Source organism: Crinia signifera, chromosome 6 (assembly GCF_055691185.1).
Source record: "Crinia signifera chromosome 6, ASM5569118v1, whole genome shotgun sequence".
NCBI lineage: Eukaryota > Metazoa > Chordata > Amphibia > Anura > Myobatrachidae > Crinia > Crinia signifera.
The window spans coordinates 257,758,486-257,784,711 of NC_139222.1; the positions used below are offsets into that span (position 1 = coordinate 257,758,486).

The window sequence follows — 26,226 nt, forward strand, 5'->3', positions numbered from 1 at the left end:
TAAAAATGTATATATTTTTCTTATTAGATAGGGTATTAGATAGTGCACCAGAGATATCAAGACATGGACCCATTTCAGAGACATTAAAGGATAACGAAAAGGAAGAACAAAAAGTTCGAACATATTTTCCTGAGACGTGGATCTGGGAACTTCTACCTCTTGGGTGAGTTAATGAGTAAAAAGTACAAACCTTCCAAAGTGGTGGAACTACATCATTGGTGCCCAAAGGCACGGTCTTCTCTAAGTGATCTCCCTTCTTTACTTACCAGCCGGAACAACAGTGGAGCTGGCAGTTGAAGTCAGAGGCGTAACTAGCACTCTGTGGGCCCCATAGCAAAATGTTGATCAGGGCCCCCCTACTATAAATGTCATTATAGTGCCGTGAGCACACAGGACTCAGTTTCGGCGATTTCGGCTGAGCCCCGTGTGCACCAAGATGTAGTTAAGCCATAAGAGAGACGGCTAACTACATCCTGCCAGCCACTGCGGCCAAATACACAGTATAGCAAAAATATCCTTGCCTGCACTGTCTATTTGGCAGGGCAATAGCGATGCTGCTGGGCCACGCATCACTATCACCCGCTGTGTACACATGGGGCGATTCAGGAAAACCTTCCAAGCGATTTAGACAATGTAGTCAAAATCGCTTGGAAGAATCACCCCATGTGTACACCCCTTTAGGGTTGGGGGCATTGTAGTGAGGAGCAAAATAAGAGCAAGGGAGGTGTGAGAGAATGGCAAGGAGAGAGGGGAGCAAGAGAGTGAGAGGATGTAAGGGGCAGAATGTAATGTCTCCCAAGTTCAGCGACTGTGCGGTATGCCGGCCAAACTCTTTTTTTAGAGGCAATCACAAGTCATGGTTTTTACCTTGTAAGTAATTGCCGGTATCCTGCTCGGCTGCCGAATTCGAGCAGCATTACATTCTGCCCAGGGAGAGAAGGTGTCAGGAAGAGAAAAGGGGTAGTGCCAGGTTGAGGGGGGGGGGGTAGAGAGAGGGAAAGGTGGGGAGAAGAGACATAAGGAAATAGAGACTAGGGGCAGAGAGAAGGAGAAGGATGGGGAGTGAGAAAGAGGGGGCAAGAGAAAAAAGAGTGCATGGGACTGAGAAAAAGAAAAAAGAGAGGGGGGAGGGTAAAGACACAGGGGAGTGTGAGAGAAGGGGAGACGGAAAGAGAGAGAGAAGGGGAGACAGAGAGAGAGAGAGAAGGGGAGACTGAAAGAGAGAGAGAGAAGGGGACACGGAGAGAAGGGGAGATGGAAAGAAGATGAGACGGAGAGAGGGAAAGAGAGAGGGAGATGGAGAGAGGGAGATGGAGAGAGGGAAAGAGAGAGAGGGGGAGATGGAGAGAGGGAAAGAGAGAGGGAGATGGAGAGAAGGAAAGAGAGAGAGAGGGAGATGGAGAGGGAAAGAGAGAGGGAGATGGAAAGAGGAAAAGAGAGAGAGGGAAAGAGAGAGAGAGAGGGGGAAAGAAAGAGAGAGGGAAATGGAGAGAGGGAGACGGAGAGAGGGAAAGAGAGAGAGGGAAAGAGAGAGAGGGAAAGAGAGAGAGGGAGACGGAGAGAGGGAGACGGAGAGAGGGAAAGAGAGAGATGGAGACGAATAGAGGGAAAGAGAGAGAGGGGGAGACGTAGAGAGGAAAAGAGAGAGAGAGAGGGAGATGGTGAGAGGGAAAGAGAGAGAGGGAGATGGAGAGAGGGAAAGAGAGAGAGAGACGGAAAAAGGGAGAGAGAGAGAGACGGAAAGAGAGTAATAGAGAGAGAGAGGGGAGATAAGGGGAAAGAGGGAGGGAGAGAGAGGGAGGGAGAGAGGGGGAGAGAGAGGGAGGGAGGGGGAGTAAGAGAGGGAGGGAGGGGGAGAGAGAGGGAGGGGGAGAGAGAGGGGGGAGAGGGGGAGAGAGGGAGGGAGGGGGAGAGAGGGAGGGAGGGGGAGAGAGAGGGAGAGAGAGAGGGAGAGAGAGGGAGAAAGAGGGAGAGAGAGAGAGGGAGAGAGAGGGAGGGAGAGAGGGAGGGAGGGAGAGAGGGAGGGAGGGAGAGAAAGGGAGAGAGGGGGGGGGAGTTTAGTAAAGTTCAGTTACCTCCAGGCTCCAGCAGCGCTGAGTCTCCAGGGCCTCCCCTCCCACCTGGTATGCAGGGCCAGGCCTCCCCTTCTACCGGATCTCCGGGGATGGGTCTCCCATTAGGTGCACAGGTGCCGGGCCTCCTTGCTGCCGTGCCCGTACTCCAGCAGCTTTCTTCATGCGCGTGTCAGCGCGTGTCAAAACACCGTAGCAGCAATACAGACAGCGCTACTTCGCTAGCAGCAGGTTTAGTTCACACGCCGGGGCTGGTCACTAGGTTGTGACGTGGAGCCCCGGCAACAGTACTAGAGAGGGAGAAGGAAAGGGGAGGGGAGAGCCTGAATCAACTGGCCCTCCTCCTCCTTCAATGTAATGTGCAACCCGCCGCCACCGTGTCCACTCCGGGTAGTTAGTACAAATTCAAGAGGGTGCAGGGGGCTTGCTGGGTCCTCGGGCCCCCCCAACCCGCCGGGCCCCGTAGCAGCTGCACCCCCTGCACCCTCTATAGTTACGCCACTGGTTGAAGTGCCACAGGGGGCAGTAGGGTACAATGTAAATGGCTGCATGCTACCTTTCTAATGCTACAGTTCACGGACAAAGACAATTAATGTGAGGTTCCGAAGCACCGTCTCTCTGCTTCAGTCTTCTCTATCTATCTATCTATCTATCTATCTAGGGGGTGGTGCTCCTGTGTGTGCACCTACCACCAGTCTCGGGGTGCAGATGACTTTGAACCTTTTTTGTGACTTTGTAGTTCCCGGCCAAGTCCACAAAGAACTGTCACCCTAGTATGTGGTCCTTTTGTGATTGCTTGCACCTATTTCTCCCTCTCTCAATGGGTGGCACCTATACAATGATTTATTGTACTTGCCTTTAAATCTATTGTCTATGTGTAATGATAAATTAAAGCCATAGATGGGCCTACACTGGTGCACAAGTCATTTCTCCTTCATCCACTAGGTGTCACTGGAGTTACAGTGGGTAATAGAAGGGCGATTACAGGGAGCTTGGGCACTTCAAATTAAAATAAGTGTGACTAACTCCTCCCCTTCTACTTCCCCTCCTAGGAGGTCTTAGATTGTGCCTTTCACACTCACCACTAAGATGCTAATACAAGTGCAATTCAACCTTGACCTTACATAACCCTAATGATCCACATTCGGCGTAATAACATTGTTGTCCTCTTTATGTAGCCATCATACATTCAGCAAGGAGAAGTACACGTCCATTACTATATAGTCTGTGTTTCAAGAGCAGCCTTATTTCAGTCATAGACTCCATATAGGCACTAGACACAAGGATAGAACCTAAACCTTGATTTTATTCCTTGCAACTTTTAAGGGGCTATTTAGAACCCATTTCCCTTTTGCCAGGTAACTAACATTGCTATAGTCACTGTTCACAGTGAAAAAGACAATGGGTCAGATGCACCAAGCTTGAAAAAGTGATAAAGTGGAGAATGACGAACAACCAGCCAATCAGCTCCTAGCTGCCATGTTACAGGATGGTTTTCAAAAAGGTGCTGATTGGCTGGCTGTTGATCACTCTCCACTCTATCACTATCATGTATTGCAACTATTTTAGCACATGGAAGAGTGGTCAACGGAGGTTCCCATAAAGGTCATCAGAGTATTTTTAGCAAGGAAGAGCTTAAGTGGCACTCAGATCAGTGGCAGAACTTGTGGGTGCACAAATATAATTTAGCCCCCCCCCCCTCTTCCACCCCAACCTAAGTTCACAATACCTAATTGATGGTTCAGGCAGCAGTGGGCCTCTTAGTTGTCAGGGGCCCCAGTGCACTGCCCCTGCTGCACCAATGGTAGTTCTTCCTCTGACTTAGATGATGCCTCATAATTGTATCTTGGGTGCATAGTAAGTTGCTGATGTAGCTAATCAGAATTCAGCAATGTATGCGCTGGACATGACAGTCAAGCGGATCCAAACTTGACCTCACAAAGTCAATCTTGATGAAATTGAAGCATCACATTACAAAACAGAGGAGAAAGGGAAATGCTTTGTAGGATCATGTATTTTATTTTCATAAACATATTTCCTTTGTCTTACACAGAGAGTCTGGCAGTGCCGAACTCCAACACAAGGCCCCAGACACCATCACAGACTGGAATGCAGGGGCCGTATGTATGGGCCCCAGTGGGTTTGGACTCTCTCCTTCTACATCCCTTCGGGTTTTCCAGCCATTCTTTGTAGATCTCACCCTCCCATATTCTGTGGTGCGAGGAGAGACATTCACCCTCAAAGCCTCTGTCTTTAACTACCTGAAGCAATGTATAAAGGTAAAGGAAGTGACTGTGGCTATAATCTCGCATTCATACACATGTTTTCTGAAGCATTTGGTATACAGTACTGTAATTTTATTGTGTGGTCAGTATACCCAGGAACTTTATATAAGATAAACTACTTGAGATAAATGTTTCAATTATGTATTAGAAAATATTTTCCACATTTAAGAGTTTTGGAGTTCTTAAAGAATTTAATAAAAGAGGCAATTGAAGAGTTTCTACTCTTCAATGACCCCCAACAAACTAATGCAATAAACTTCTGGTGTGCTTTGAAAGCTGTTCTAAGGGGTAAAATAATCCAAACCGTTGCAATATTAAAAAAAAAACAAGTCAAAAGGAAATGGAAGACTTAGAAGGTAAAATTAAGAAATTAGAAAAGGAACATAAGTTACATCCCCTTAATGAACAAACTTTAAAAGAACTGAATAAACTAAGAGAGGATCTAGAAACAATAATTATTAAACAAATCAATAGAGAGACAGATGCATTTAAGCAAATATATTATATAGAGGGGAATAAAGCATCTCGATTATTGGTTAAAAGGATCAAAGGCATAAAATATAGGAATGCGGTTTAAAGTTTATACAACGAAAAGGGGACAAAGATAAAAAATCCAGCAGAAATCCCAAATATCTTTGCAGATTATTTGAAACATTTATACAATTTAAAGGAAGACGGTAACACGGCACAACCTACATCAGAAGAAATAGTCGCCTTTTTAAGTAAAATTAACTTTCCTTTTTTACAGGTACCACTCTTAGTCTAATTTTTCATAATCATTTTTTTCTTAATCAATTCTCACATTTCTTCATATTTCATTAATTCATATTAATCAATTTTTTTAGCGCTCTTTTCAATTAATTCAAGTAAAATAAACCTCCCAAAGATCAACCAAGCAAGATTAGATAAGCTTTACGAGCCATGGAGACTACAAGAAGTAATTGAAGCAATAAAAACCTTAAAAATATATAAAGCCCCTGGCCCAGATGGCTATATAAATAACTTTTATATCTCATACCAAAAGGAGATTGCTCCAATATTACTTCAGGTATTTCAAGAAGGAAGTCAGAAAGGAAAATTCGCAGAAGAAATGTTAGAAGCTCGAATAGTTCAGATAGGCAAGGAAGGTAAAGATTTTGCACTCCTAAATAGCAATATAAAAATATATGCTAAAATGATAGTAAATAGATTAACACCAAATCTGACGGAACTAATTAAAGCCGAACAGACAGGATTTATACCAAACAGACAAGGACCGGATAATGTCCGCAAAGCATTAGATATTTTGAGAAATGCGACATTAAGGGGAGTTCCGCTAATGGCCCTATCGCTAGATGGGGAGAAAGCCTTTGACCAGCTACATTGGACTTATATGGAAAAAGTGCTTCAAAAGTCTGGAATTAGAGACAGCTGCCTGAGAGCTATTATGGCACTCTATAAGGGGCCTTCGGCGCATGTATCATGCAACGGATTTGTCTCAGACAAGTTCAATATTACAAATGGAACAAGACAGGGATGTCCCCTGTCCCCATTAATGTATGTACTGGCGATAGAGCCATTGGCGGAATACATCAGACAAAACATAAGAGTAACGGGCCCAATTATTGACAAGACTCAGAATAAAATCTTATTATATGCTGATGACGTCCTACTTCTTTTAACAGACCCAAAAAACTCAGCTATAGAGGTATTAAAAATCCTGGATAAATTCTCAAAAGTTTCTTATTATAAACTAAATAGAAGTAAAACGGAGGCGATAACAATAAATGTTAATAACTCGGATCTGTTGGCACTGAAATCAGAGTTCAAATTTAGCTGGAAAGCCACATCTCTTAAATACTTGGGGATCCAATTAGTCACAAATGATAAAGAAGTAATAGACTGCAATTACGGACCTTTATTACACCACATAAACCAAAAGATAAATGACTGGATGAGGACAGAATTATCTTTACTTGGTAGGATTGCAGTAGTTAAAATGTTTTTACTGCCCAAAATCCTTTACCTTTTTAGAGCAATACAAAGATGGCTCCCTAAGTACTGGTTATATAGATTTAATATGATATTTAATAAGTTTATATGGTGTAATAAAAAAGCCAGAATCCCCCAAAAATACCTGATGCTACCTAAAAATAAAGGGGGCTTCACCCTCCCGAGTCTAGAAGACTACCAATTAGCGGCTCTATTAGACCAGATAAGCCATTGGAAAGGATATACAAGCGAAGTAATGGAGGTAGGAGCGCAACACAGAGAGATAGGGAACATCCCGTTGAAAGATATAATTTGGTTTCCCCCTACCTTCTTGGAGCCATATAAGCCCTATTAAGATCAATAGAAGTGGTGTTAAAAGCATGGTATAAATTCCTGGGTCAAATTAATAAACTGGGAGCTCCGATTGGACACTTACCCATTGACTCCATAGCTAAAAGTATACCAAATTTAAACCTAAATAGCTGGAAGAATAAAGGAATCAATACGCTATCTGACTTATTTTATAACAAACAATTAATGTCCTTTACACAACTTAAAGAAACATTTGGGGTTTTCAACACCGATTTCCATAAATATTTACAATTAAGACACTGGATGCAATATAATATCTTCCAGTCTAGAGAGAAGGAGCTACTCCCAAGAGAGATGGTGACCCAAATATTGGGGGCACGAAAGAGAGGGGGAACCTCCCTCTGGTACAAAACTTTAATGAAAGGGAAAGAGGCAGAGAAAACTACCTGGCAAATTAAATGGGAACAGGAGCTAAGTTTCTCCCTAGAGCTGAAACAGTGGGACCAATTATTTTGAATGGTGCACCAAATGTCAAAAGCAGCTATACACAGAGAAAGATATCTTAAACTATTCTATCATGCATATTACACACCAGTCAAGATACATAAAATATTCAGGGAACAAACTGACGTATGCTGGAGGTGCTCCATGGAAAGAGGAGACCTCATACACATCTTTTGGTCCTGTAAGAAATTAGAAGGATTCTGGAGAGACATCGAAAATTTTATATTTGAGGTAGTGGGGATAAGACTCCAGTTAAATGCTCCAATGGTCCTCTTACATATAGGAATCTTTAATCTTGACCTACCAAGGAGGTACCTGATAAACCAAATCCTTAGCACTATTATCACAGCTATAGCCCAGTTATGGAAACAAGAACAGCCTCCGTCCTTGCAGACGGTTATAAACAAAATAAAGTTTAATTTTAAGATGGAAACCCTAAACAGACCAGGAAACTCCAAGATACGTAAGCTATGGAAGGAATGGGAGAACTTCCAGAAAATAATATAACATCAGATAAACACAGATAAAACAGATAAAGAGTAAGAGAAATTAGACACTAGGAATACTAAGGAGTCCTACTTAACTCTCGCCTCCTTCTCTTTTTCCCCTGCAATATAGAGATAAAGCTAGAGATATGTATAGAACTGATTATACTCATCAAGTAAATTTGATTTGACTGTCGTAAATTGTAAGTCTTGTATGTATTGTCTTGTCTAAAATGTATATAAGCGAGAATATATCCCTATTGTATGTAATGATGTTTTGAAAACTGAAATTAAAAAAAAAGAGAGTTCGGAGTTCTTAAAATACTATTTTTACAAAATTAAGCATTTTCTACTCAATGAATTGATGATTAATAGCAAACTCCATTGGCCAATCAGACCTAAGCATCTGTTATATTGACAGGTTCAGATCACCCTGCAGCCTACCCTGGAATTAGAGCAGACGCCGTGTGCAGACTGTCAGTACAGCAGCTGCTTGTGTGCTGATCAAAGCAAAACCTTTCACTGGAACCTGAAAGCCTCTAAACTGGGTAAGATGATGCCAGAGACCAAGGTGGCACTGCCCGTATTGTTGGATTCACGTTCAGCTAGTAGAGCATCCTGGGAGTCATGCAGGGCCACATTTAATGTCTGATATAAGTCCACCCGAGATTGCGCAAGGGCAATTGATTCAGAGTAAGGGCCTGGATGTTGCCTGTTCTCAGTAAGCCACGTGTGCATTAGCTGGGACCTGTAATGTCTCATTATACAGTATTTAGAAATAACAAACACACCTACAGTATGTACATTGAAGCTTATGGCTTCTTTTGTTCTACTTTTTTTGTTTTCTTATTTCTTCACTTTCTATTTTTTTCCCAGCAATCTAGTGGTTAAAATAAAAGATCCCACTCTGGACAACGCTAGAATTGTTTCACCAGAAGCTGCAACACAAATATCAGTAACCAATGAGAGAGTCTCTTTCATGCTGTAACTAGCCAGGGCATAGCCCTTGTGATTTATCACTTTAAATATGGATTCATTGTTTTTTAGGTACTTGTGTACTTTCATGGCTCCCACGATTTGCATCGTACAGGGAAAAATCGCATTGCATCGCATGCGATCTGATGTGATGCGATGTCATTTTTCACTGAAATTATGGACATGAGTTGACATCATGTAAAATGCACCCCAAACGACCTTTTCATACCCCCACTATCCACGTCGGCGTGGAGTTGAGAATAGAAAGTGTGGCGAGCGCAGCGAGCCATGGAGCCCGAAGCGTGGCAAGCGCAGCGAGCCCCGCGAGGGGACACGGATAACTGTAAAGCCCGCGAGGGGACACGGATACCTGTGAAGGTATCCGCATCCCCTCACGTGGCTCGCTGCGCTCGCCACGCTTCGGGCTCGGTGGCTCGCTGCGCTCGCCACATTATTCTATTCTCAACTCCACGCCGATGTGGATAGTGGGGGTATGAAAAGGTCATAGGACGCTTACCGCCGCCCCTCGCGGGCTCGCTGCGCTCGCACGCTTCGGGTTGGCGTTGATACAGTGTGAAAAATGACATTTGGGGTGCATTTTACATGATGTCAACTCATGTCCATAATTTCTGTGAAAAATGGCATCGCATGCGATCTCATGCGATCGCATGCGATCTCATGCGATCGTATGCGATTTTATAAAATGCACAAAAACACGGGAAAATCGCATCGCATGCCACTACATATGGCATGCGATGGGAGCCGTAAAAGTACACAAGTACCGTTTTTTATTATGTCTCAGAGGGGTTTTCCAAGTCCCAAGGGGAGATGTATCAAAGCTTGGAGAGAGACAAAAGGGGTCTATTTACTTACCTTCGATGGAGATAAAGTGGACTGAGACAATGTACCAGCCAATCACTTCCTAAATGTACCAGCCAATCACTGTCATGTCACTACAGCCGGTGACATGACAGTTAGGAGCTGAATGGCTGGTACTTTATCTCAGCCCACTTTGTCTCTATTACAGGCTTAGTAAACATACCCCAAGTTACAAATCAATCAGCTTCTAACCAGAGGTGTATTTATATCTCATGAGGGTCTAAGCAAGAAACCGTTATGGGGCCCCCCTTTCTCAAACAGTCCATAGCACTTTATGCTGTCATCACCACGCACCTTGGCTCCGCCTAGTTTATGTGCGTCTCCTTCCCTCGCATATTCATGAAGAAGCAGCAGCGGTTCAGTATACCTCCCAACATTTTTATTTTGCTGATCAGGACCCTCTGCAGCGCACAGGAAAGGAGGCATGGTATCTGTTAAAAAGGACGTGGCCTCACTGGAATGTCACGGCCACAAACCACTCCCCTTTTCCCATCACTATGGGGGCATGGCCAGTGCACTGTGAGCTGCTGGCCATGATCCTAGCCTAGCCCCTTTGTTTTACTGAATAGATGCTGTCCAGAGCAACAACAGGCAGGGGGTCTTCAAATACCCCCCCCCCCACACACACACACACACACACACACACACACAAGCAGCGGGACACTGCTGGCCATGGGTGAGACACGGGACAGTCCCAAGAAAATGAGACTGTCCTGTGAAAATCGGGACAGATAGGAGGTATGGTTCAGGTCCTAACAGAGCAAGATGGAAGTTGGCACATAGAGGGGAGAGCAGCAGAGACAGGAGAGAGATGCAAAGAAAGAGGAGAGAGAGACGGAAAGACAGGAGAGGGAGGGGGAGGAGAGAGAGAGGCCGAAGCAGGAGAGTGATAGAGATGAAGTCAAAATGTATCATATAGTCCCAGCTTGAGAGCTCTGTCACATTGTCATGAAGTTATAATGCAGTAGCGGCCCAGACCAACCCACCCAACCTCCGGACAGCACAATAGCGGCCCATTTCTCCGGCAGGCCAGCACATTTGCGAGGCATGACTAATCCCCCCTCCCTTTTTCAGCAAAATAGCAGGAAATATGTCCCATTCATACTTCCCCTTCCACCCTCCCCCCATCCATCAGCAACATAATGGCCATTTGTGGTGCATGACTAACGCCCCAGTCACTTGTAAACTGTGCTTATTATTTAAATGATGTGTTATGTTGTCTTTACCCCAAATCCAGGAGAGGTAAATATCACTGTGAGGACGGAGGCTGTGGACACAAAAGACCTTTGTGAAAATGAGATCCCTGTTGTCCCTAAGCAAGGCAGCACTGACACAGTAGTGAAGCCCTTACTCGTACAGGTCAGTATGTGGATATACAGCAATGCTCGCTTCCTAATGACCAAAATCCTGTATTCTTATTGGCAGTGGCGGCTTCTACCTTGGTGTAGGAGGGGAACTGCCACTGCCCACAATGCTGTCACCTCGATGCTGCCACTGCTTCCGGTCCCGCTGGGGTCACAGGACTGGCGTAGGCACAATAGCTTCCTTGGTACTGCACATGCGCTGGCTCTCGGCTTCTATGCTCTGCTTCGGCAGCAGCCCAAAGAAGCTATATTATGGTCCTGGCGCCTGTACAATGCAGATGACAGGCACTGGGACTGACTCATGCCCAGACCGCAGATTCTATGGGCTGCAGTTGTAGCAGCCCATAGATGCATCCTGGAAGGAGGGAACACCTCCAAATGGGACTGCATTGGGTGACTGGCAGGTAAGATTTAGAATATGTTTACTTTACTTTAATTATTCAGAGCACAGTGGTGGATTTTACCTGGAGGGGCTGTAGTCCTGCAATCCATAGGTAAAAACTGCCACTGCTTACAGGGATCTATTCATCATTGTCCCCTGATAATTAAGCATCCAACTAACTGTGAGCTATGGCAGTGGATACTTAAATACAAGAGCAAGTCAGTATTTCTCTGGTGCGGGGAGTGCAGCGATGGGTGCCGGGTCCCCATCAGGCCCCTGCAACAGGTCCAGGCCAGGGTAAATAGTACCCCCCCTCTGTACCACGGTCAATCGTGTAAGTGTGAGACCTGAGCTGATCTGTGCGCATGGCCGCTGGGCAGTAGAGGAGGAAGGATCTGCCCAGATTCCTCTTTGCAATTCAAGTCCTTTTTCTCATAGGACGGAGCAGACGATACTTGTTTCCTAGCATGGCGCCCACTACTCTATTAGCGTACAGGGCTATTCTGCGTAACGAAATCGCATCGCATGGCATGGCGTGTAAAATGCTGTACGATGTGTATTAACACTGTGTTACTGTGCAGATGTGAGAGTGGGTTGGGTTATGTGGGTAAATAGAGACCCTAGTGTTACAGATGGGCCAGCCTGCGGGAAACAGAGAGCGGGAACGGCAGAGAGTGAAATCGCATCGCATGTCATCGTATGTCATATGCGATGCGATTTCACTACGCTTGCGTACGTAGAAAATCTGGGCACCGTGCTAGGAAACAAGTACCGAGCAGGCTATGGGAATTAACACAGGCAAACTCCGAAGTGGAACATTTTCTTGCCTACTAATAGTGAATGGGCCCATTACAATAAAACATACATTTCTGCATGTGTAACAGCCCATTATGGATGAATAGGTTTCTGTAGCCATAAAACTTCACACCACGCTGACATGTTGGCTTGGATAGTATATGCTAAGTATATGCGATCCTCAGCAATGCAAATGCAGGAGGAGGCACATTATCACATACAACCTCCTTCCTGCATTGTGATTGCTAGAAACTAGGATCATAATGTCTCACTCCGTCCTTCATTACCCCACTTGGTCGTAAATGATATGTTCTGATTGACTGTGCCGCACTTCTGGTGGGGAAGTGCCAGATGCCACCCGCAGGAGCACGCAGATACAGGTACAGATGAGATGGCCAGCACTATTTGTCGTTCCGATATGGCAAATCGTGCCGATATCATCTAAGTGTGTGCCCAGCCTAATGCTCCATGTGAAACTTAGACACAGGCTTCCGTTCCCCATATGTATGACTACTAGACACGCTAATGGGGCCTACACATGGGGAGATACGGCTGAGTGTTCTGAGCGATGCTAGATCGCTCTGAATGCTCAGCAAGATCGCTCAGCACACTCCGGTGCGAACACTGGTCCTGACCGGCATTTAGGAGACTAATATCCGGCATGCTGGATATTAATAGCCGGGCAAGAGTGATGCGCTGGGCTGCACATCCCTATGCTCCTAAACACAGAGCGATGTAGAGGCATTTTCTAAGCAATCTAGTGCTGGTGTAGAATCAGTGGGTGGCATGTCTTACCAATGGCAGAGGCATGAGCCCCATGCACTAGCCTGATGGTTTCTCATATTATAGTAAAAAAAGAAAGGAACCACCAGTGTAACTATAGCTGCTGTATCGGGAGGGTGTAAAGCTCCCAAAAGTACAAGAACAAGAAAAATGGGGATTATGATACAGCACTCGGGTTTTTACTGAATACATTTATTACAATACTAAAAGAGATGTAATACAAATCATATACAATACATTGGAATTCCAAGGTCTTTAGATGGAAATGGGTGTGAGATGGATGGCTCTCCAATAAAGTGCTAGGGCAGGATGCAGTGGCTCAACGCGTTTCGGCGTGTTCACACGCCTTCATCAGGAGCTGGTTGAAGGCGTGTGAACACGCCGAAAAGCGTTGAGCCACTGCATCCTGCCCTAGCATTTTATTGGAGAGCCAACCATCTCACACCCATTTCCATCTAAAAACCTTGGAATTCCAGAGGACATCACACCCGGACCAGTTTTGTTGTAATACCATCTTGGATCCCCCGAAACCTGCACCCATTACATCTGGTATCAGCCGTACCTTAAGGACTGCCTCTTTCATCATTTCACCAATTGTGTGACATTCGGGAACCCTCCACTGGGAAATCTCCGGGACTCTGAAAATCCTTTCCTAATAAGGTCATCCACAATATATGGTAATTATATACCCTGGTGTTGATTTGGACCAAAAATAACCACTTTTGCCCCAACATCGATTACTAGCTGGAAATTATCCTTTTTTAAATACAGTTTTATCATCATTTTTCATTGTGAGAATTCTCATACGCAATGTGTTGTATATGATTTGTATTACATCTCTTTTAGTATTGTAATAAATGTATTTAGTAAAAACCCGAGCGCTGTATCATAATCCCCATTTTTCTGGTTTCTCATATTAGCATAAGGTAGTCAATCAGGCTTCCGCAGCTATCTGTAACCACAGCCGCTCTTCATGTGACTCAGAATCAGCTGTAATCTCTAACGTCTTGCAGAAAGCACTGGTACAGTAACATTACATTCCATCTTCATGTGTTCTCTCTCCTGCATGTGTTGGTGATCATAGCCCGGAGGTGTCCTGGAGGAGAAAGCTCACAGCACTCTGCTCTGCATCAAGGAGGGAGAAGGTGATAACTGGATGATAGAGACAACTGTGTGGTGATGATGATGATGATGATGAAAATTATTAATATCATTACTATAATTGTATTTATTATTGATTAATAAATATGTATATTACTCTACTTAACAGTCACTTTCTTTGTCATAATGCACATAAGCAGAGTCAAATGCAGAACTAAATTGCCTCTGAACAATGTGTGATGTTGGCCGCATGTAGATGGACCTAGATCAACTGTAGGTGTGCAACAAGGACGTGCAGTCAGGGGAGGCAGTGCTTCCCCTGTAATTTTGTTTAAAATAATAAAAGAATATATTTATGACACATATTCTGTGTCATAAGTATTTTATTCATATTATTTTAGTAATTTGTGACATTTAAATTAGTTTGGGAGGCACCGATCATTGTGCCTCCCGAACACGTGTAAGGGGATAAATTCAGTTATATAAATTTGTTTAATTTTCTTTTTTATAGAAGATGTAAAAAAAAAAACAGCATCTAAATCAATGTCTTGCTTACACGTCAGTGCTTTTTATTTAATGTAATGTGAACCAATTGTCTTGTCTCTAGAGCATTCTAAGGTAGAGGAGATCTCTCTGATAATCCCGGAAAACACTCTGGAGGATTCGGAAAGAGCCCATATCACAGTATTAGGTAACATTTGTTTTATTATCTACATCCAGACTCCTCTGCTTAGCAATGACCAGAAAATCCCAGTGATTGCACCCAGACCTCTAGTATCAGGATGTACCGTACATGCTTTTGTTTACACATGCTCATCAGCGTGGTCGGGATGGGCAAAATCAACCGTAGTTTTTCAGTAAATGTTAATCCGGGTTCTAGACCCGGATTAGACCCTGGTTTTTTGACTTTATGAAATATATCTTCTACAAGACGCACACAGGCCCACCTACAGCACTGGATATAACCAGGTTCTTATGTAAAAATTCAGATCCATTTTTATCAATCACAAATGTTCAGCTCTAATACTAGGATGAGAATTTGTTTCTGTAATATGATGTATGTATACTCTATAATTTTAGTTCAATAACATTCTACCCTGTAGACTCCAGATCAAATAAGAAAGTTTATAATCTTGGTTGGCTGTTAGAAGTTGCCTGGACTATTTTCTATTAGTTGTATTCTAGAGACTAGATACAATACTATGGGGCAGATTTATTAAGCTTGGAGTAGAGATAAACTGGAGATAAAGCAGAGAAAAGGTAAAAGGAGATAAAGCACCAGCCAATCAGCTGTGTTTGAAAAAGACAGTTGGGAGTTGATTGGCTGGTGCTTTATCTCCTTTTACCTTTTCTCCGCTTTATCTCCAGTTTATCTCTTCTCCAAGCTTAATAAATCTGCCCCTATACCTTTGTATTAGAGCATTCAGAGTTAATGCGGAGTATAATGCACCAGTGATTTATAGTAGAGATGTGCAGACTCGGATTCCAGAGATCCGAGCCCCCACGAACGTCATCATTCCGAGCCCGGTTCCGAGCAGCGCTCAGAGATTCCCGCCTGACTCGGGTCCGTCCGCGTGGTCAGAACGTCATCTCCCGGTGCCAGATTTTGCGAGCCTTTAAATAGCGGCTGCTGCGCCCGCCATCTTCACTCCAATCTAGTAGTGGTTTGGGAGAGGGTGTGTTGGTGCTGCTGCTGGGGCTTAAACTTGAGCTTAACCTTGAACGCAATATTTTTTATTCGCTGGGTCTCTCAGTGCTGCTGTGTAGTCTAACTGTGTACTTGTAGTACTACTGTCTCCTCTGTGTGGTCTACCTCTGGTGTGCTGTGCTGTAATTATTTTATTCGCTGGGGCTGTCTCCCTCAGTGCTGCTGTGTACTCTGTTCTCCTCTCTGCTTAGGGTGGGCTCTCCCTAGCAAGGAGGACAGTCTAACTGTGTACTTGTAGTACTACTGTCTCCTCTGTGCTGGGGCCTACCTCTGGTGCTGCGCTGTAATATTATATATTATATTAATAATTAATTAATTATATTATATATATAGTCCACTGGTGCTGCCTGCACTGAATCTGCCAGTATTATTTAGATACTCAGTCCACTGTTGCCACTGGCAGTGCTACTGCCTACCTAGTGTACCTACCTAGTACATACTAGGCTGCTATATCTAATTTAATTAAAAAATAATACTTGTGCTGTGTGGGACTGTAAAAAATAATTCCATGCTGCTGGTGCACTGACGTGTGCCACTGAGTGCCGCTGCCAAGCAGTACCTAATATAAAATTAATTATTATAAATTCTGCTGGTGCACTGCATAAAGCTACTGGTGATGTGTAACTACCTTTTGTGTTGACCACTGGCAGTGCTACTGCCTACCTACCTAGTAGTTTATTTTCTCTACCTACTAGGCTGCTATATTATTAATACTTAATTAATTGAATTATATATAGTCCACTGGTGCTGCCTGCACTGAATACTGTGAATAGAGGTTGCCAGTATTATTTACTCAGTCCACTGTTGCCACTGCCAGTGTTACTGCCTACCTAGTGTACCTACCTAGTACATACTAGGCTGATATATATAATTTAATTAAAAAATAATACTTGTGCTGCGTGGGACTGTAAAAAATAAATCCATGCTGCTCTTGCATTGACGTGTGCCACTGCCAAGCAGTACCTAATAATGAAATTAGTTATTATAAATTCTGCTGTGCACATACTAGTATTGCTGACGTATCTACCTGTCTTGTGCCTAGTACTGTCTTATCTACCTGTCTGGTGCCTAGTACTGCCGTATCTACCTATCTGGTCTGGGGCCCACTGCCTAATACTGCCGTATCTACCGTCTGTTTTGGGGCTCACTGCCTAATACTGCCGTATCTACCTGTCTGGTGCCTAGTATTGCCGTATCTACCGCTGCAGTGCCACTCTTACACGAGTCATGTGTTTGTGCCGCACACTTGTGTGGCTTAGCATAGTTATCCAGCTACCTCGGTGCAACCTTTTGCCCTAAAAACAATATTGTGAGGTGTGATGTGTTCAGAATAGGCTGGAAATGAGTGGAAATGAATGTTATTGAGGTTAATTTAGCGTAGGAGCAGAAAAAAAAATTTCTATGATTTTAGCAGTTTTTATGCTTTTTTAACAAAAATATCAGAACCCAAAACCCAGAAAATCCAAACACAAAACACTTAGGAGGTGTTTTGCCAAAACCCATTAAAACCCAAAACCTCAAGGAAATCAGAACCCAAAACCCAAAACCCGAAAAGTGGCCGGTGCTCATCCTTAATTTATAGATGAGAGGATTGTTACAGCTTTTGGGCAATGCAGGAGAAGCCTATCACAGAGTGGGAGCGAGAGAAACATGGGGACCGACAGATCCAGTATTCATTCTTAGGCGTGGTCTCCTGAAAGGCCAAAAAAGCTATTGAAGTATTTCTTATGGAAGGGCAAATGCCTGAAGCTGTTACTCAACAGAGAGATTCTGCACCAAAATTGTTGTAAACCTCCAATAATCATAGAATGTCTTTATAGATCATGACATCAAAAAGTTATTCTTCCTACAGTATATTTGATAATGTCTCCGTGTGTATGGCACCGGGTGAAGGCGATAAGTGGTCCACTGCATACTATCGCCCACAGTGAGAGACAGGGCTTGCACGTCTATTCTGATAGATCGCAGGGTCTTGCCTATAAACAATAGGCAAAAACCTGATCAGCACAGATCGCTCAGCTGCAAACTGTTTCAGCACATCGCTCAGCACAGGCTGCAGTCGCCCCATGCGTACAATGCTTAAGTTGCGAAAATGTTTCAATTTGAACAGCATGCTATATACTAAGAATATTTTAAATGATGAACTTGAGATGAAATGTCAAGCTATCCACATGGATAGATTACCCACAGGTGACGATTGTGGAACAATCTGTCCTTATTTGTTAAGCAAAGTTTTTGTAACACCTGGAAGAACCTTTCAGTGACTTTCTAACTTTATTCCAGGCTTTAGAAAAATGTCATAGAACGGCTTCTACAGAAGCAACTATATTAGATGAAATGGACTCCTGATAGTGATTGTTGTGGGAAATTATGCCCAGAGTAGTCTATGAGTAGCTTTGTTTAATATCAAATAAAAATAGAGGACAGCACAGACATAGGGGTCACTGCTATAAGGAGGGAGCACATTAGGCTGCAGGGACAGCTGAATGATCCAGTCAGTAAGAGCTGGGTGTCCTACTTGGCAAACTATGACAAAAGGTGATTGAAAACAAAGGTTCAATTATATATATATATATATATATATATATATATATACTGTTTTATATATATATATATATATATATATAAATAAGTTTGTTAGTCCCTTTGTTGGGTTTAAGTTGCTACTATTTACAGTATTTGTCTATTTCATTTTCATATTCTAAATGATATATTATAATGTGCATAATCAGGCTATTTAGTGGATAGTAAAACTCTACAATTAAATAATAAAATAAATACATTTAAAAAACACATCTCCCTCCCTACTAAAATAATGCATTAGCAAAACTAGGTTGGATGATTACACAGGGGGGCTTTCCCATAAGTCAGCTATAGTCCTTTCATCACTGGGAATGAGCTGTTGTGCCGCTACTACAAGCAATACGGTAACCCATGCTGACCAGGCCGGATGCTAGCACCGGGAGTTGTAGTTACTCACAAAACTACAGCTCATACTGAATCAGGCCCGTAAGCCTCACCAATTTTGCCTGTGTGTCTTTATTCATTGTTTGTAATCTCCATAATGTGCTATGGCAGTGTGAAGTGCATGGTGTCTACATAGTTCTTGTTACAATACATCTGTGTCTCTTTATTCTGTTATCCTGCATCATTTTGCTGTACCTCTGTTACCCTGCAGGAGATCTGATGGGCACAGCCATGCAGAACCTGGACCGTCTCTTGGCCATGCCGTATGGATGCGGAGAGCAGAACATGGTTTTATTCGCACCCAATATTTTTATCCTGCAGTATCTGGAAAAATCTCATCAACTGAACCATGAGATCCAGAGCAAAGCCATCAAGTTCCTAGAGAGCGGTAAGATATATTCTGGACCTATTATTGTCTTTTGAGCACTGAATTTGTATTTGTCATTTGCTCTCTCACAGACCACACCAGGGAGTTTATTCTGGTTGATTCGCTCGGATGTGAATTCGCACCCTTGCGAATCAACCAAACCCTGCCTTGCGAATGGTTGGCTGCTGCCACCCTTTTGCAGGGTGACTTGCTCGCAGAGGCCTGCGAATGGATGTTATACAGTAACATCCATTCGCAGGCCAGGAGGAACCTCCCACATCTTTCTATGGTCCCCCAAAAGATGTGGAAGGTGCATGCATATGTAAGGTTGCTCTGAGCATTATGTAATAACAGCTAGCATCAACACATCCTAAAATCTGCCTAACACAGGTTCGTAACACGTGTTTCGCATTTGAGCTTTCTGGCCAGTTTGAGAAAGCTCAAATGCGAAACACGTGTCACGAACCCGTGTTAGGCAGATTTTAGGATGTGTTGATGCTAGCTGTTATTACATAATGTGTCAGATTCGCTGTCTGTACTAGATAGGGTCACTACCTCTATAATTGCCTCACCACCCAATACGTAGAGGTGAGAGCATTGATAAACAGCACAGAACAACAGAACCTCTGGTCCAAGGGAGGTCACATAACATATTGTTTGTGGGTGATCTATCAACCCCACGTCAAACTACTAGTTATATCACAAAGCCAAAAGTGTACCACCAACCACCAGCAGAGGTCCTCATAAGCATGCAAAACAGAGGACTCTGCCAGCTTATGTGAATGCTAGATGATCTCATACTAAATACTTATACACTGTTGCAAATCCCACAATCTGGTCTTTGAGCCAGCTAACAGTGTGCTGTTTCACATTGTCACAAGTCTCTGCACTCTCATAAAATGGAAGCGGTACACCGTTATTTTTTGCAATGGAGCCCATCCCCGCCCCCTCCCCCAATCGGCTGCAGACTGTCAATCACCTGACTGCAGCCTCTTTGCGAGGGGAGATGCAGGACCCAACATCAGCACACGGCTCCATTCCCAGCATCTGAACCAGGCCCATTGTAATCAAATGTACAATATATTTATTTAGTGATTTCTTTTTTAAATTTCTATTTTTTCATGATTCTTCTCAGGGTATCAACGACAGCTGACATACAAACGTGGTGATGGTTCCTATAGTGCTTTTGGGAATAATGATGCTCAGGGAAACACCTGGTAAGTGACTTGGGGGGGTGATGTAATAAACACTCAAATTCTGTTATTGTAAAGGCTGGGTTTGAAAAATTACAGAAGCTGATTGGTTGGTACTTTGGGGCAGATATAAGTGAGGAGAAGTGAGCCAGTGGAGAAGCTGTTCCTGGCAACCAATCAGCATTAAAGTAACATCTATAATTTGCATACTTTAAAATTTTACAGATTGGTTGCCATTGGCAACTTCTCTACTGGCTCACTTCTCCCTTATCACTGCTTAATACATCTGCCACAATGTCTGGAGTTTTGTTTTTCATGACATGAAAAAAAATAGTGTTTACCCAACAGTTAATAGATATTGACCACATTGGGACAAATTCTATTAGCTGAGGTCTTCCGGGGATATTCAATTTAAGTTCACTGCTGCCCATGATCACCCCACCGGCTGGAAATAACCCAGATTTCTGTTTCAGCCTGTGGGAAGCCCATACACAAATATGCAGCAGAGCTGTTAGCCCATAAATCCAGGGGTCCTGGATGAATTCTGACAGTCGTTTCTCCAACGTCGGAATTCCAACTTAAACAGGCTATTTTCCCTTGTACCCCCATAGAGGGAGAATAGAATAGGTAGTACGCGTAGCTCGCCACTGAACCTGCAGCATGGCACAGCGAGGTTGCAAGGAGCTTGAATGCACTCGTCCCCCCTGCCAGGCTCCTGACATTCGAGATTCCTATGTTGGAGAGATGACTGTCGGAGTCCCGATTGTCAGGGTCTAAAGCCATCCCCAGCTCCAGATTATAGCGTTAATGCTGCACCTCCCAACACTACCGTCTTACAATGGCATGCCTCCTAACATTACCGCCTCCAGGAGGGACACAATGCCCTGCTTCTGGACTTCCCACTTAAATTATGACTGCCTTTACCTGTGGTGAGACACCTTTCTCATTAGTTTACTAGTTCAAAAAAGATTACGGCAATCAAAAATTAAGAGGGAAGTCCATGAGCAGAGTAGTTTGTCCCTCCTGGAATGGGTCATGTTGGGAGGTATGCAATGGTCTATTTCGGTATCTATGTATGATTGCCATCACCTGTTTTGTACAGGCTAAATGATAAGAAAGGTGTTTCACCACAGGTGATGGCAATCATACATTGAGAGGGAAGTCCAGGAACAGAGCCATGTGTCCCTCCTTGAGAGGGTCATGTTGGGAGGTTAATGTCCGGTATCGAGTAATTTACCGTGCAAGGAAAAGGGGCTGTAACTGAAAAGCCCTGGATGTTAAAACCCAAGGCCACCCCCCTTTTCCCAACTGTTTACGAATTGTGTGTTTTCTAATTATCCAGAAGTGTCCATAAACCTTCATATTATTCCCCACAGGCTGACTGCATTTGTAGTGAAGTCCTTCAACAAAGCACGGCCTTATATCTTTATAGATGAGAACCACCTGAACCACTCCTTTACCTGGCTGAGAAATAACCGCCAAGAAAATGGCTGCTTCCGCAGCGTGGGGAAGCTTTTCAATAACGCTATGAAGGTGCATTGGGTGTATTTTCTGTAGGAGTATACAGTATGTGAAGATGGTGGTAGGATTTTTATCACATGTCATTAAAATATATTAATATACTGTGACTCATGGTTGCCTACCTGACCCTCTCCTTCAGGGAGAGAATGCTCTGTTCCTGGACTTCCCTGGTAATGTATGATTGCCATCACCTGTGGTGAAACACCTTTCTTATCAATTACCGAGCTCACCACAGGTGCAGGCAATCATACATTACCAGGGAAGTCCAGGAACAGAGCATTGTGTTCCTGAAGAAGAGGGTCAGGTAGGCAATTGTGTGGTGGGAACTGAATCCATGATCTCAGGGAAAAGGTTGTTAGTCAATGCTATTAGGGTCAACAGACCTTAGGTTCGACACAGCCAAAAGGTTGACACGGCTAAGGTCGACAGGGTCAAAAGGTCGGCACAAACATTGGGTCAACATTGGGAAGGTCACAGTCAAAAGGTCAACATGGGTTTTTCAAATTTTTTAGAGCTGACGTGCCGACGCGCGGAATTTCTTGCCCTACCATCCACTGGGGCATGGAGGGAGAATATAATAGTGTGCCCAGCATGATGATGCACTGAGGCTGAAGCATGATGAGCGCAGCAAGCAATGTGGTGCAAAGGGGGTGTCCGTGTCTCCTATGTCGACATTCGGGACCCAAAAATACGTGAAAAACCCCATGTCGGCCCTTTGACTGTCGACCTCCCCAATGTCGACCAAATGCTTGTGTCGACATTTTGACTCTGCCAACCTTAGGCATGTCAACCTTGTGACTGTGTTGACATTTTGTCTGTGTAGACCTAAGGCCTGTCGACCTTAATTTTGTTGACCTAATAATCCCTACCCATCTCAGTGCTGTGATTCAGCAATGTTAATCATTACACCGACCAGGCTGCCCAATGGACCATTGTTTGAATATATTAAGGCAAGGTGCATCTCTGTATATGTCTGATATAAAGGCCTACTGGGTACATCAGGGTCCTTATTATGGTCCATTCATATCGGGACCTTGGTTCGCACGGGGCCGATGTTTTGCATTTGCGCATGTGCAGAAACAGGGTGCAGATCAGCTTTAGATCCGCTCTGCACTTTGAAGTGAGCTGAGGGCCCTTCCAGACAACTGATTAAACACATATAGCAGATCTCACAAGGGCCTATTCATTATCAGGGGATGGGATAGAGTGCACCTTATAACTTATCACCATTAAGCTTTGTTACTTCTATTTTTAACTAAATCAGGGTTACCTGCCCTCCCGGAATGGCCAGGAGGGTCCCGGAAATCAGGTCGCCCTACCAGTCCCCCGGAAAGGGGGACAACCCTCCCGCATTTCCAGCCATCACCCGCGAACCCCACCCAACGCATCATTTTAGCCCCGCCCCCGCAGTGCAATGCCTGAAATATTGGCATTGCATTGCAGGGGGCGGGGCTAAAATGGTGCATTTGCTCTGGACACCCCCGCAATAGAGCGGCCCGTTCATGGCTCCACCCCCAAACCGCCCCTTTCCCCTCCCTGATTCTGGCAGCCCTCTCCTGAAGAGGGCAGCATAGAAGTCGGCAACTATGAACTAAATAAAAGGAATATTTTGTAGTATTTAAAAAAATATATTTTCTATTTTTTCTTTCTTTCTGTATATGATCAACTTAGTTTAACCGCATCCCATGATCTGTTTTATACAGGGTGGAATAGACGATGATATTTCCCTCTCTGCGTATGTAACAATAGCTCTTCTGGAGGCTGGTGTGTCTGTAGAGGTAAGTGACCAATAGCATGGATCTCCCAACTGTCCTGATTTTCCTGTTTTTGTCCCATGGTGGTGGGGGCAGTTGGGAGTCCCCCTGTGCACAGCATCTATTCATGACAGACATAGGGACTGGGGGCATGCCAGCAGCTCATGGAGCACTGGGTATGCCCCCATAGTGATGACAAACATGGCGTGGCTCACAATTGAGACATTGACTCAAAGCCACACCCTTTTCACATTAATTTAGTTTCACCTGAATATATTAAAGAGCTTTCATGAAAACCTGCTTCAAACCCTTAATCCGCATTTTTGTAGTAAGCTGATCATATATCCCATACTTATAATGGGAAATGAGACAGCAGGGCATCAGGGGGGTGCCGGACGCGGTCCCGACAGTCGGGATCCCAACAGTCATTTACACAATGTCGGGATCCCACCTGTCAAAACGCAGACAGCCGGGTGCACATCTGCTATTTTCCCTCGTGGGGGTCCACGACCCCCATAGAGGGAGAATAGAATAGGTGGCTCGCATAGCGAGCCACCATGCCCACAGCGTGGCGAGCCCGCAAGGGGCTTTGTTGCGCTCGCCATGCTGTCTGAGTCCGGGCAGTCGGGATACCGACGTCGGGCTAATGACTGTTGGAATCCCGACTGTCGGAAAACCCCATACCACACCCGCATCAGGGTAGTGCTGAGGGGACCTATGACAGGACCAGAGCTTTATCGCAGCCTCTGTCCCTGCATGCGCAATGTGACATCCTCAGATGCAGACAGTGATATTCCGGCCCCATAAGGTGATTATCCTATTACTCACCTGGCATTTTTCCCAATGTTTTACCAATGTAAAATACATTTTTGCCCCAAAACACACACATGTGTTTTCGTCCAAAGCTTTTTTTCTAGGATTTGGCTTCACCTGCCTGAACAAATCCCCAATAAGAGGCATCAGTCCCGGGATTTTTACTCAGGAGCCTTTCACACCAGCGCTAGACGTGGGAATTTTGGCTGGAGTGAAAGGGGTATTACCGATTATCAGGGCAGTAGAGAGCCTGACTGGACCCTGGTACTTTTTCATGGGCTGTAGACTAATCACAGGAGGTGTGGCCATGCACTCCTAGAATAAAATACAGGAGATATAACACATTAAGCACCTCTCTGGCCACACTGCAGCCCAGCACACAGTAGCATGTTCTGGGTTTGGAAGAGCTGCTGCCATGTAATGGGGGCCCAACTTGGCCTGTCCTTCAGACCTGGGCCTGGGTAATTAGTACCCCCCTCTCTCAGCACCACTGAAGATTGGCATTAGAACAATACATAGATCAAAAGAAAGAAGCAGAACTACGCTACTTAAATTACAAAATCAATTAAATCAATTTATTTAGTTAAATACTGAAAATGTAGCATCGTAAATTCCTTCTACTTCATTTGTTTTTCCTCACTTATATGCACCACATTAGATACCTGCTCATTTGTATGTTATCATTATACCATCATAGTATTGAGACTCCTACTTATCCCATTCCCTGGCAGGATCCCCTGGTGAGGGACGCGGTGTCCTGCCTGCGGAAGGCTGCTGTGGCTGTCAGCAATGTATACACCCAGGCTCTGCTGCTCTACACCTTCACTTTGTGCGGAGAGATCAAGCTCAGGAAAACATTGTTGGATAAATTGGAGGCAAAAGCAGTGAGAGGCGGTAAGGAATGGGCTGAGCTACAGAAAGATATGGTGCAAATGAATGTTATACTAATGCGCCAGAACAATACATACTGCCTGAGGAGTTCTAGAGGACTACAGTCTACTATACCCCACCCATTTCCCTGGTGTGTGAGGGCATTGTGATACCTTATATTGTTCACCATTATGGTAATACCCCCAAATGACCAGTGTACTTAATTCACTGCACCTCCCGGGCTACCATCAGGGGGCACTGCTGGGCCTCCAGTCCCATGCCCAGACAGAAGGGGAATCCCGGGACTGAAGTCCATCAAGTATCATTTGTCATAAACACAGTTCACATTTCCCTTGAAGCAATGTAGAGCAGGGCCGGATTTAGCCTTCGGGGGCCCGGGGTCACTTTAGACAGGGGGGGGGGGGGGCTTCCACTTGTCATCACTAGCCGCAAACTGCACAGGAGAATATTACAGAACACAGAGTAAAGGCAGTATAAACTTGGTCAATGGGTAACTTCAGGGGGATTAATATAAACATAAATACATATGTAAAATACCACATGAAATGCCTGTGTTTGTCCCTCTGTACCTTACTCTGTAGGAGACCTTAGAGGCTCAACGCTGCCTCAGATTTAAGCCCTCCCATGAAGAGGCTGCAGCTGCTGCTGTCCTCCATAGGCCTGAGAAGCATATGATATGCTCCACCAAGCAGAGCTCAGCACAAGCCTCTCAGCCTCTGACCTCTTGTGCACAAAGTCTCATTGGACTCAGTAAACTCCCAGTAATGCGCTGCACACTTGTGCAGTCAGTGTGCCTTGGCTCCCGATGCTCAGCACCATTATTCATTGTCACATTGGCAGATAGGTGAAGCTGCAGCACTACCCCACTCCCATGCACAAAACCTTTAGATACATTTTTTTTTTTAAATTATAATAAAAAAAGACATGCCAACCACAGGGACCCCTAGATAGAGGGGGGCCAGGGGTACTGACCCCCTGTGCCCCCCCCCCCTTAATCCAGCCCTGATCTAGAGGTAGAGTAGTGCTGTCACTGCCGCAGACACGCAAGGTCTCACCAGTCACCCCAGGAGTTCGAGAGGGGACCCTGCCTTTGTTGTCAGTCCT

The 26,226-nt window shown here is 44.5% G+C and overlaps 1 protein-coding gene across 1 annotated transcript in view; it reads left to right on the plus strand.

Moving 5' to 3' along the window:
- LOC146009246 (alpha-2-macroglobulin-like) overlaps positions 1-26,226 on the plus strand; it is a 115,396-nt gene that overhangs the window by 53,810 nt on the left and 35,360 nt on the right. The window contains exons 18-28 of the mRNA XM_083149413.1: positions 28-163; positions 4,126-4,351; positions 8,051-8,177; positions 10,721-10,842; positions 13,892-13,952; positions 14,516-14,599; positions 18,795-18,971; positions 20,086-20,167; positions 21,520-21,676; positions 23,368-23,442; positions 24,963-25,125. Coding sequence (XP_083005539.1) covers positions 28-163; positions 4,126-4,351; positions 8,051-8,177; positions 10,721-10,842; positions 13,892-13,952; positions 14,516-14,599; positions 18,795-18,971; positions 20,086-20,167; positions 21,520-21,676; positions 23,368-23,442; positions 24,963-25,125 — 1,410 coding nt within the window. The remainder of the gene's footprint in view (positions 1-27; positions 164-4,125; positions 4,352-8,050; positions 8,178-10,720; positions 10,843-13,891; positions 13,953-14,515; positions 14,600-18,794; positions 18,972-20,085; positions 20,168-21,519; positions 21,677-23,367; positions 23,443-24,962; positions 25,126-26,226) is intronic.